Source organism: Conger conger, chromosome 7 (genome assembly GCF_963514075.1).
Source record: "Conger conger chromosome 7, fConCon1.1, whole genome shotgun sequence".
In the NCBI taxonomy this organism is placed as follows: Eukaryota; Metazoa; Chordata; class Actinopteri; order Anguilliformes; family Congridae; genus Conger; species Conger conger.
The window spans coordinates 27,898,605-27,911,534 of record NC_083766.1 but is presented as its reverse complement, the minus strand read 5'-3'; the positions used below and the strand labels follow the sequence as shown (position 1 = coordinate 27,911,534).

Sequence of the window (12,930 nt, the reverse complement as noted above, 5' to 3'; positions counted from 1 at the left end):
CGATCAAATAAAACTGTTTTTTGTTTTTGTGGTGTTCGCTATCCTCCAGAACTACACCATAACAAAAGAACCATGTCAACCTCAGTATCAAGTACTGTGGTCCATGTTGCCTTTTCTTTCTCTGATACAGTAGCCTGTGAGCTTCACATTTGTCACGAGAAGTTGTCGGATAATGCCATCTGTCAATTCTCATATTGGAGTCACAATTTACATATACATCCACTGCTCATTATAATCCCATGTCACTCAATCTGATTTCAATGTTTGCAGACAAATGCAAACAAGACAGAGGTAGGGTGTGTACCTGTTAATGTGTGCGTCAGCTATCTGCCAATGATAATGTTTGCATTGAGATTTTCAATACATTTATCAATTACTGGTGCCATGAACGAGTGGAAACCAGTGAGTGAAAACTTTTGGCTACAACTATTCAGATAGGCGCAGCTAGTTATAGTATGCAGGGGCCCACCTTACACATGGAGCAGCCTCTTCTTGTCTGAGGCCCATGCTGGCCTCGAAGTAATGTCTGTTAACTGGGCAGCTCTGGCTTATACCCCTACACCCATTCGTGGTCACAATGTTACGCCTTGAAAATCTCAATGTTATGACCATATATGACAGTGCGGAAAGGCAGCTATATTTGTCAATATTGCTTCTGAGAAATAGCAGCTAGGAGGGGTCTGAAAACATACTAAATCTAGCAACAGAGTTGCCAAGTTGTCAACATAAGTTGGTGGTTTATCTGTCTCAGTAGTTCCTGAACATCCACTCATGATGGAAAACTACTGTTGCTTGCTATCAAGGTACATTCAACTGAATGCATCTGAATATAGAGAAACCAATTTTATATTCACTTTCCACTGAATGTTTATGCCACAATTATTATAAAGGCAGATATCTGTTTGCTGAACTAATCTTTTTTGGGGAAGTGAGCTTGTTACCATGGTGAATGAAATGAAAGCACACTGATAACACTTTATACAGATATCACCCTACTGTTGAAGTGTGTAAGTAAAAACTACTAGTACAGAGAATTTGAGTATGAAATGTCTGTATTTGATAAACAAATTATTAATGGAATTGAGTTGTTTGAAGACAGCACTTTCACTGAAAGGCATGTTGAGAAAGAGGAGATTAACTAAGATATTTCAGTTAATAAATGACTGGTTAATAAAAGGCCGCGAGAAGTCTGAGAAGCCACAGCCAACCTCGCTCTCTCATTTCTTTATTTCACCCTGTTTTAACCCTTGTGTTTTTTTACTTGAATCCTTAAACATAAGGCTGAAATAACACTATCATATACACGACATAACAGCTATCACAAGACGGCATAACATTATGTCAGTATATGTAAAATAACATGAGACTGTCATACTTTTTTCAGTAAATGACAGCTTCATTTTCATATTATTACAGAAACAAAAAAACCAAAATGATTCATTATTTCAGAATTTATGCACAGAACATATTTCTGACTCAAGACGGATCTGAAATACAGCTGTCAAACAAATGTGTTGTATTTGCATTGGAGGACACTGCTGGTAAATGGGGAACACACAGAACCGTTAGGCAGCAGCCTTGTTGTAGTGTTTCTGTGAGCCAGTTATTCACTCCAGTGCATGCAAGCAGTGTGCCTCCAGCAGCCTTTTGATTAATGCCAGTTTGAGAATAGCCTAAACCAAAAACTCTAAATGAAGAGGCACTAAATATACCAGTGTGTGGCGAGTCATGGTAAGTGACGGTGAGTGAATGTAAACACAGCCCCCATTATCATTTGCGGTTTGGTTCACTTTTCTCACCTGACTCAGGTGCTTTCACCCGCGGATCCACGCCCGTGACTCTGTCTGTCTTAGCGGGGCCAGCAGAGTCCTGCTGCGCTTCAGCAGCGTGAGCTTTGAGCGCTCGCTCCGCGTCGACGCCCCCGCAGACACCGTTGACAGGCAGGAGGAGGACGCTGGGCTTCCTGGGCACGGGTGGGGGCACCTTGTTCTGCTTCCTGTCCAGCTCAGCCAAACAGGAAACGGTCTTCCTGCTGGGCAGCGTCCTGGTTCTGTCACGCGTCTCGGTGTGGCTGGAGGAGGGCGGGCGCTCTGCCTCCCGCTGGGGGTCGAGCGCCGGTGTCTGCTGGCCACACTCCTGGGCCGCTGCAGGGCCGGGAGGGGCTGGGGCCAGACTCTTTTTAGACTTCCGCTTCCTCAGAACTTTGTAGATGTTCCCCAGGGGTGAGGGGCGGTCGGGGGCCGTGTGTGGAGTCGGGTCCAGGGGAGAGGGGGAGAGGCAGGGGCCGGGGTTCAGCAGCAGGCTGAGGGGCCGTTTGGGCAGGGGACGGGGCCGCTCTTTGGGCGAAGCAGGCGGGGACTCTGATACAGGGGTAGGGCTCAATACCAGGCTGAGGGGTCGTTTGGGCAGGACGGGTTTGGCAGCGATTGGAGGTTTGGGCCTCAGGTTGGGCGTTCTGACGGGGCTGTGGGCCTGGTCCTGCTCCTCCGGGATGACCTGCGGGCCGCCCTCCGCCCCGGCCTCACTTTCGGGGAGCCCCACGGACCTCAGACGCACGTTCCTCAGGTCTGTCTCCGTCACCAGGGGCATGGCACCCTGGCAGGGGCTCAGCTTCACCATGGCGACGGCCACCGAGGAGCAGTCGGAATGGCGGCGGGCGGCCTTGGTCTTGGCCCTGCCGGCAGCCGGGTCCTGGAGCGAGGAGACGGGCACCTCGCAGGACAGCCTCACGCGGGCGGCCCTCTCCCGCGCCGAGGCCGGGGTCAGGGACGACTTCCTCTCCGGGACTTTAGGCCGCATCCTGCAGCCCAGCGGGGAGGGACCCATGATGGCGGCGGTGGGCACCACGGTGGGGGTGGGGGTGTCTGACAGGCTGGAGTATCCGCTGGACGGGGACAGCAGCCGGGCCGGTTTGATGGGGGAAAGCGTGAACTCGGGGGAGAGCTGGGAGGGGCTGGTTTGGGAGGGGGGGGAGGGTAAGGGGGAGGGGAGCGACTCCGAGCTGCCGTGCGTGTTAGACGCCTCCAGAGGGGGCGGGACATCTGCCGTACTGGAGCCAGACGGGGACCTGTGACGGTTGCTGGATTTTGATTGGCTAGGGAGGGAAGATTCCGTCCCACTGACTGTGTCAGACAGGCTGGGGCGTGGCCTGGAGCTGAGAATGACATCTGGAGGGACAGAGTTGCATAGGTCCCTGGGGAGACACAGGCTGCGGGGCCGGGCCTGATCTCTGGTCTCAGGCGTCTCTCCCCGTCCAGTCTTCCCCAGAGAGACGCTACGCACCGGGGGGAGGGGCTTCTTCTTCAGCTTCCTCAGGGAGATGCTGCGGTGGCACTCCCTTCCCTGCCCCGCCGTCAGAGAGGCCATGGGTGTCGCCGCCCTGGTGGACGTGCTGACGGGGCTGCTGCCCTGCTCAGAGCCGCTGCTGGGGTAGGAGAGCGCGTGACCTTCGCCCCCCCGGCTGCGCCCCCCCGGGCTGAAGGAACCGGAGTCGGCGGGTATGGAGAAGGAGCGGTCACGGTAGTGCGTGTCATCGCTCCGCAGGCCCCTCCCCTCCCCGCGGACCTGCGGGATCGCCACGGTGACGGGGTCGGGGTTCAGCAGGTAGGGGCTGAAGGAGCTGTCCCAGTTGGGGCAGAAGGTGGAGCCTCTCGGCCCGTTCCAGGAGGAGCACATCAGAGCCATGTTCTCCATCAGCTCTGAGGTGGAGCTGGTGGGCGGGGCCTCGCCGTGGGGCAGGTCGCTGTGCGTCTTCCTCAGGGGTAAACACCGGCTGCCGGGGTCCGAGGACAGCGCTAAAAACCTGGGGTGGGGGGCTCCCTTTATCTGCACAGCCTCACCTAAGAGACACACAGAGACAGATATTTATTAGTCCATCTTGAGCTACCGGATTGTCTGCACTTTCATTTCCCCCAAAAATCTATGATTACCATGACCCAGCACAGAAAAGACACTCACTGAACACTTTACTTTACACCTACTTATTCATGTGATTATCTAATCAGCCAATCGTGTGGCAGCAGTGCAAGGCATGCAATAATGCAGATACGGGTCAGGAGCTTCAGTTAATGCTCACATCAAGCATTAGAATGGAGAAATAAGTAAAATAAGTCTAATACCTAATAAAGTGCTCGCTGAGAGTATGTTGCAGTGCTTTTAAACATTTATTTATTTATTTATTTTGATCATAACATCATTGATCATATTAGCAAGCAGCTGTTCAGGACCATCAGGTTTCACTGTGAGTGAGTGAAATATGTTCACTCACTCGAATCACTCAAATGAATGCCTCTTTGTTTCAAAAGAAAATATACATTTTCTATATCTTTTCTTTTAAATGTCACAACTAATTCATTATATAGGACAGATATCCTTAAAAAAGGAGTGAAAACAAGTGAAGCAGAAGGGGAGTAAAAATGGACATTTCTATTTTCATTCGCAGCCCTCGCCTGGCGAAGGAAGAGCTGTGAGTTGCCACGGAAACCGCTACCTGTTCGTCACCATCAGTGGGCGGAGAAAAAAAAAAAAAAAAAAGGCATTTTCTGGACCCCCAAGATGCTACTGGTGGGAGGGGGGGCACTGAGGAGGGTGAATGAACGAGAAAGAGAGAGAAAAAAAAAAGACGAGCACAGATAGAGAGATAGAGAGAGATAGAGAGAGAGAGAGAGAGAGAATGCTTTGTCTGGAAAGTGTATGCGTTGGCAATGTACCCTTGCCATGCCAATAAAGCTTATTTGAATTTGAATTTGAGATAGAAAGAGACTGTTAGAGACAGAGAGAGAGAGAGAGAGAGGGAGAAATTCATTGCAGAATTCATCGGAATAATAAGTTGAATGGCAAATCAGAGACATAGCGGGGACAGAACCAGCCTGTGAGACTGACCACAGCCCGACCAGCTCTCGGCAGAGTTGCAGGTATCCATAGTGATGGATGTGAGTAGGCCGTACCTGTTGCGTCGGTGAGCAGCAGGTGTGCTGGGGCGATGGGTCGCAGGAGCCAGTGCGGTTTCTCCGGGACAGGGGGGCCCACACGGGGGTGCTCACCCGATTCGTGATCAAAAACCACTACCGATGCAGCCTGATCCTCACAGCCCTGCACAGAGATTAGCATAACAACACAACATAACATATAACATAACATACCATAAGGTAACATAATATAACGTAACATAACATAACACAAAACAACATATAACATAAAACACCGGAACATAATATAACGTAACATAACATAACACAAAACAACATATAACATAACACACCATAACATAACATAACGTAACATAACACAAAACAACATATAACATAAAACACCGGAACATAATATAACGTAACATAACACAAAACAACATATAACATAACACACTGTAACGTAATATAACGTAACATAACATAACATAACATAACACAAAACAACATATAACATAACACACCGTAACATAATATAACGTAACATAACATAACACAAAACAACACATAACATAACACACCGTAACATAATATAACGTAACATAACATAAAACAACATATAACATAACACACCATGACATAATATAACGTAACATAACAACACAACACAACATACCATAAGATAACATAATGTACCGTAACATAAGACAACACAACATATAACACAACATGCCAACCTATAACATAACATACCATAAGATAACATAATATAATGTAACCTAGCATAACATAATATAGAACATAAGATAACATACCAAAACATAATAACACAACAACATATAACATAACATACCATAAGATAACATAATATAACTTAACATAGTATAATATAAAATAACACATAACACAACACAACATATAACATAACATACCATAGGATAAGATAAGGTAACATAACATAACATATAACATATAACATAACATAACATAACATACAACATAACAACTAATAACTAAGTAGTATCTAGTACTATATCAAGCCTAGTCTTGAAATCCCCCAGTGTTTCTGCCTCCACTAGATTACCTGCTGCAAGTCATGCACATGGCAACAAGGTATTAAAATAGATTCTGGATATAGAGGGTATGAATGTATGCCTGTAGTTTGTTTTAACCATAGTTTTATGTGATGTCATTATCTAGCCTGGACATCATAGGAGTTTAGCCAGCTCTTTACATTACATTACATTACATTACATTAATGGCATTTGGCAGATGCTCTTATCCAGAGCGACGTATGACAAAGTGCATACATAACCAGGGATAAGTGCGCTGAAAGACCCTAGAGGGAAGTACAATTTCAACTGCTACCTGCACAACAAAGATAAGGACCAGGGCCTATTCTAATATTTATTTATTTATTTTTTGTTTATCCTCCTGAAATTGTCTTGGATGACAAAACATGTTGCAATGAAAATATTAACAAAAATTTTTTGTTTCAGCATAGTAGAATATTTGGTTCTTGAGATTGGCGGTCTAGTAGTGTGCATGCATGCACTGTAACCATGTCTGTTATTTATTGCATATCGTGTCGTATCTTATGTTGTGTGTATGTATATATACGCGTGTGTGCATGTATATGTATGGATATATATTATATATTCATCCACACATATATATACATACACATGTATATATATATATATATATATATATATATATATATATATATATATATATATAATTGTATTAATTTTTTAATTATATATATATATATATACTTTTTCTTTTCTTAGGACCCCCTCGAAAACGAGATGGGGTTTTATCCTAAAAATAAAATAAATAAATTAAGACCAGAGACTCCTTTCCCCTACGGGGGACAAAAATGAATCGCTGGGTCACAGAAGGATATGTCATGCTGACTACGCACCCTGACATTGTGTCATAAGAATGTGCAAGTTCTGTAACAACCCTGACCTTTAACTGGCACTGCCCACTGTATCACGCCTCTAACATGGCCAGGTATACATGCGCATGGCATTTCCTCATTGCCCCCAGACAGTCAGGGTTCTGTCACAATGACAATAACGTGAAGGTGTATGAGCATGCAGTCATGGAGGACGGCTCATCTTTAATGGGAGCAGTCATGCAATGCCATGCATGATTCCAGCAGGATTGGCTTCCCGCCGGCGGTAGGGTAAGGAGGGAGAGGACGGAGGAGCTGTTACCACGCAGCCTGGGTCTGACCCTCCGTGGCGGAAGGTGCCGGCGCTCTCCGAACTTCCTGACGTTCCCGCCGAGCCCTGGGAACACGTCGCCTCGGTGTCGTCGTAAAGCTGCTCGCCGAACTCTTCTCGTACCAAAAGAAAGCAGAAAAAAAAATCCTTTCCTTACTCACTAGCATTACCTCACTCTTCCTGCCTCCCCCCTCCCCTCAGTGTGGTAACAGATACATGTACGAAAAGAAACTCATTTCGCCTATTATTAAAGTGCACTGTCCCTTTAATAACATGCTACAGTTAACTGACACATGGGTAAGGGATTCAGATTCCCAGACTAAAGAATACAAGTCAATGAAGGGAACAGTGATGGAAGGGGGGATGCAGAGTCTTTATTTAAATAAAACATGACTTGGTAGGAAAGAGACCGTGATGTATTTTGAGTATTCTGAAGTATCACGATAGAAACTGCAATATTTTGCTAAACTCAATGACAATGACAAAATACTGAAACTACTCGAAGTACAAATTACATACACTCAGTGAGCACTTTATTACATATTTATTAGACTTATTTTTTAGACTTCTACTGCTGTAGCCTATCCACTTAGAGGTAATTTGCATTACTGTCGCCTTCCTGTCAGCTTGGTGTGAAAAACAGCTGAACCTCATGACCACGTCCGCATGCTTTTATGCATTTCCTTGCTGCCACATGATTGGCTAATTTGCATTAACAAGCTGCTGTACAGGTCTACCTAATAAAGTGCTCACTGAGCTCACTGACATAGCTGTCCTCCCTGCTTCGTATAAAGAACTAACCCCCTTTTCCCATAATCGGCTAATACCCTTCTGCCATTCCATACCTACCCCTTTTACCCCACGACATGACCTGGAGATGCCCCTCTGTATGCCCACATTGGCCAGGGGACTATAACACATCCACGTTTTACAGCATTTAAAGCAATCTTTCACTGCAGAGAAAGAAAAGCACACTGAGCTTCCCTCTACCAAGACTTAAAGCTCCCCTTCAGGACAGCATTACAGTGGAAACCCATTTAATCCCATTTTAATTGCTATCCCCTATGTAAGATCATTTTTTACTGGGGGGGTAATTAAATTGTAAGGTATATAGTAAACCAGAAAAGGCTAATTAAAATGACTCCTGAGCTGTGAACTCACAAGGGGAGCTGTCCACAGCTGCTTTGTGTGCTGACAGCTGGAAATATAGGAGTCAGATATAGACCATATAGACCACTTGCACACTGTACAAAGAGCATTTAGGCACTGAACATAACAGATAGGGTGTAATACAGGGGAGATTTGGGAAATCCAGAAGGCTGTTCTTTTTACATGCTTATATTCGTCATGATCCAGATAGACAAACTGTTCTCTGACCCCAGAACTGCGAGGCAGAGCCCCTTGTCTGTGCCCTGGACCAGCTCTAGAGGTTTACTGCATAAGCTAATGATAAACACAGATTTTCAGAAGTTCTAACCTTTAACCCTTTAAGGTATGAGATGACAGATATGTGATTACAATGTTCATTACTGAATATTCTAATGCTGATGTAACGATCACCACTGGTAATTGAAGGCAATGTAATTGAGTTATTGAACACTGACTTAGAATAAAATAAAAAAACATTCCAGACCTTCAAAGGGTTAAAACACCCCGGCACCCATTCAGATACTGAAGGCCCTCACAACAAACCCTACTCCATTTTCTCAGAGGAGAGGGCTATTTCTGGGCCATTCGGATGGGTCCACTCTAGGGCCAAACACACCTTTGGATGACTCACCTCACCAGAGAGATATTAACTTATTCTTAACTGAACATTCTAATGCTGACGTAATGCTAACTCCTGAAAGCAACAGAACTAGAACACAGTTCTGAACACAGACTGAGTGTTTCAATAACATTCCAGAAAACCTACTCTTCAAAGGGTTAATACCAGTCTGAGGAATCCAGAACTGAAGGTCACACTGGTATTCTAGAGGGACTTCAGTGCATTAGCTAACAATAGCACTGGTGAGAGGTGGACACAAGTAAGTGGTGGACATTTTATATCACAGATGATAAAATGTGCTGCACTTCACTGTCTTTCTCTCCAACCCCCCTGCGCACATACACACAGACACAAGCAGGCACGCACACAAGCACAAACGCAAATATGAACACACAACACACATAAGCAACATTAGGATCAGACCGCTCTGCCTAGACAAATCCCATTCAAATGGTAAACCGTAATACTGTATTTAAGCAACCCACATGCATTAAGCATTCCTATTTTATCTTGCCAAAAGCTAACAAACACCATGGCGGGAAAGAGGGAGATAAACAGAGGGAGTGTGAAAGAAAGGGGGACAGAGGGAGGGTGAGAGAGAGAAAAAGAGAGAGGCAGGCAGGCTTAGACACTGAGATATTTATTATAGTTGCGCCTTCACCTGCTCTGAACATTTGTAAATGAATCGACAGATAAATATATTCAGCGTGAATAATTAGAGCAGCTGGTGCTACTCCAGCTCCAGTGAAAACATGAATAATATTCAGAGAGAAGGACGGACATCTCACACTGCAGGGAGGAAAACATTTAACAGGAAACCATATTACATCCCAAAATTGCCTATACCCAGCATCCTGGGTTGATTGACAAGAGACATGAAACAGGCACGGTACAGCAGGCAGACATATCCACACACAGAACTCACTGGAAATGAGCCAGTTTGGAACATAAAGAATGAATAACCACACAGACCCCTGAATAGCCTTGGGAAAAGCACCCAATGCCCCGCAGCCCCCCCTCTCTCGTACCCCTCCTACCTTGCAGCAGTCTCTGCAGATTCAGCTCTGCTTCCCGATGCAGCTCCTGCACACACTCCGGCCTACTCCACCAGCCCAACACCTTCACATGCTGTTGCCATGACGATCGAAAGTGGCCCGTTCTCTTGCTCTCTGAGTCCAAGTTGGTGGTAGCTGATGGGGGAGAGAGAGAGAGAGAGAGAGAGAGAGAGAGGGAGAGAGAGAGAAAGGGAGGGAGGGAGAGAGAGACAGAGAGAAAGAGACAGAGAGAATTAATATCATCTGTGGAATTTACATAACTAAGACAGGCGGTATCTATTAAGCATCACATCACAGCTACATTAGCCGATGTACAGTACACTTTACATACAGTCTATTATTATCTCCAAAGAACTCTGGCAACGCATACTGATCATTAAACTGCACCACATTGATCGTAATCTTAACTAGTATTCGTTGCGTTTATGAGTTTGTGAGGCACACGTATGAACATGTTCCTTTGCTTCATCAGAGGCAGCTGTGAGACTCACAGTGCACATCGAACAGGCCTCCACCCAGCACATGAGTAAACAGCTTTTACGTCCTCTCTCCGGGAATTACGTGTGAACAGCACTGGCTTTTGCTTAAGTGCATAGCGGGAGAACACGCAAAGTTTGTTCATAATACACCGTTGAGCATATTTGTGGTGAAAGGAGACAGTGCCACCTCCAGCACCCCTCAAGCATCAGCAGGATGTTCCAAACAAGAAGAGGCTTGGTGGTCCCGTGCATGAGCCTCCACCATGGCATCACACCACTTTTCTGCCAATGGTCTCGGTGGTGAGTGTGAAATTAGAAACTTTGAGAGAAAGTGAGAAAGCAGTTTCCTGTGTGGTTTATGTCTGGGCAAGGAAACAAAAACTCCAGCTGTACTTGATGCAGTGAAGATGAAAACAGTTATTTTATTGTTTAAAACAAATTGTTTTGCGCTAGCCTTAATCCGGGTTTCATTAGACAAATAAAAGAGGCAATACTTATCAAGAAGACAGATTTAGAGATCCAATAGAGAATAAAAAGAGACATGCTAAAACCAATGATCAATGGCATACGTATATAAACATGAATTCAGGGTGCTGGATATAAAACGAGTGATCAATCACAATCATATTAGAATAGGCTGCAGGTGGTCTTAGGTGAATGAGATCTACAGAAAATGACAACAGTAAATGTAACAGATTAATGTTTAAAAAAGGATTGGTTTACTTTTCGGGACAGCCCCAACTCCTACTACAGCATGCGACCCCACCCCACCACAGGACCGTCCCCTGCAGATGTTTGCCAGCGTATCTGAGGTCACTGATCTGCTGATCCCCCATGAACCCACTGAGCTGGGCAGAATAGCATGAGCTCCTCCCAAAGTTTCTTCTATACCATCTAGAGTTTCCCTTTCCTCTCTTGCCACTGGCTTACTTCTGTCAGGGTATAGGCTGGGCTATGCTGTGAGGTGTATTGTAACAATTTTTGGTAAAATGCACTATATAAATACATTTTTATTGAGTGAGTAAGTAAGTAAAGTAAGTAAGTAAAGTCGAAGTAAAAACAGCACCTTGCCTTGCACTGACACTTCTGTCCCCCCAACATAGAAAATTAATTCACTAAGGAGAACCAGCTGCTTGATATAATTGCAATAAATTATGTGACCATTTGGATGATAGTGCTATTCTCTTGTAAATAAAACAGCATTCATTTGTTTTTTTTCAGTGAAGTGAAGTTGAGAGTTTTATGTATCAGCTCCCAAATGCTTCATGGCTGGTCATATACTGCAGAATAATAGTAGTGGTAACAGTAAAAGCCAATATGGGGAGGAACTTTAGATTTAGAATAACTGAACAGCATAGCTAGATTTTAAGAGATTTTGTCAAACGCTTCTTCTGTAAAACAAAGGGGCGATATCCTATGAGAGCAGCAGACATGAGCACCAGGGAGCCAATGAAGTGATTCAAATAAGAAAGAACAACTGGTGAAGTGTTCAGCTGTGACATAGGTGGGGCCATCATACAGAGTACATTTATTAAAACAGGCACGCACACACGCACACACGCACACACGCACACACGCACACACGCACACACGCACACACGCACACACACACACACAGCACAGTCATGTTCTTTTGTTTTACAGCCTCATGCATGAAATAAACCTGCTTGTGTTCTCTACTGCAGTGTCAATTACAGCACTGCTCCCGCCCACAGCCAAAACTGGCCAATCAGTGGAGGTTGTCAAATCCACCCACAGCTCCTGACTCCTAGTTACAGTTAGATACAGTACACAGTAGCAGCAGGGCTGATATGAGGCTGAAGAAGCATAGGCTTCCATCCGGTGGTTACAGCTCAAAACAGCAGGGCAGACCAGAATACCACACACAGTCACAGTTCCGGGCTTCTGGTACTGATCATGGTTGACTAAAATATTGGTGTAAAGGTGTAAAACAGACATAATCAAAGGAGCTGTTTGGTGACAGTTTGGTAACAATACATTGCTATTGATATCACTTAGCATATTTTATTCGTTTCGCCAAGGAGATTAGTTTGCAAATGAGACTAATTGTCACACATGTACCAGCACTGCGAAAGTACATTTGGGCTTTCTCCCTTCTTGTTACTGTGGATAAAAAATAAATATAAATACAGAAATAAATAAATAAAATACATATAAATATACATATATATATATCATTATATATATTTCATTAAATACTCTATTATCATGCCTTACCCCCTCCTCTATAAATGTGCTCCCTTCTGCCACAGCAGAAGTTCTCAGCACGGACAGAAACATATCACTGATTTCTTAAGAGAATTTCTAAACAGGTTTCTTAACATACAATTCTGTTTCATAATTTACAGCATTGTTTCAGCACAGCACTTTCCTGTACTGCAGCTGAAGTAGAGAGACGGAGTTGGTCCACCGCCTCTTTCCGGATATCTGGAGCAGGTGAAGACCATAATTAATCAGCACCATGAG

General features: G+C 44.7%; 1 protein-coding gene across 5 annotated transcripts in view; it reads right to left on the bottom strand.

The window, feature by feature from the left end:
- LOC133132224 (NHS-like protein 2) overlaps positions 1–12,930 on the bottom strand; it is a 35,102-nt gene that overhangs the window by 5,155 nt on the left and 17,017 nt on the right. For 2 of the 5 annotated variants that reach the window (XM_061247525.1, XM_061247528.1), the window contains exons 2-5: positions 9,947–10,099; positions 7,133–7,254; positions 4,947–5,091; positions 1,800–3,839 (exon numbers count right to left, since the gene is read on the bottom strand). In XM_061247525.1, coding sequence (XP_061103509.1) covers positions 1,800–3,839; positions 4,947–5,091; positions 7,133–7,254; positions 9,947–10,099 — 2,460 coding nt within the window. Of the gene's footprint in view, positions 1–1,799; positions 3,840–4,946; positions 6,398–7,132; positions 7,255–7,990; positions 8,722–9,946; positions 10,100–12,930 lie in introns of those variants that run through there. The other 3 variants (XM_061247526.1, XM_061247529.1, XM_061247524.1) reach the window with 3 other exon arrangements.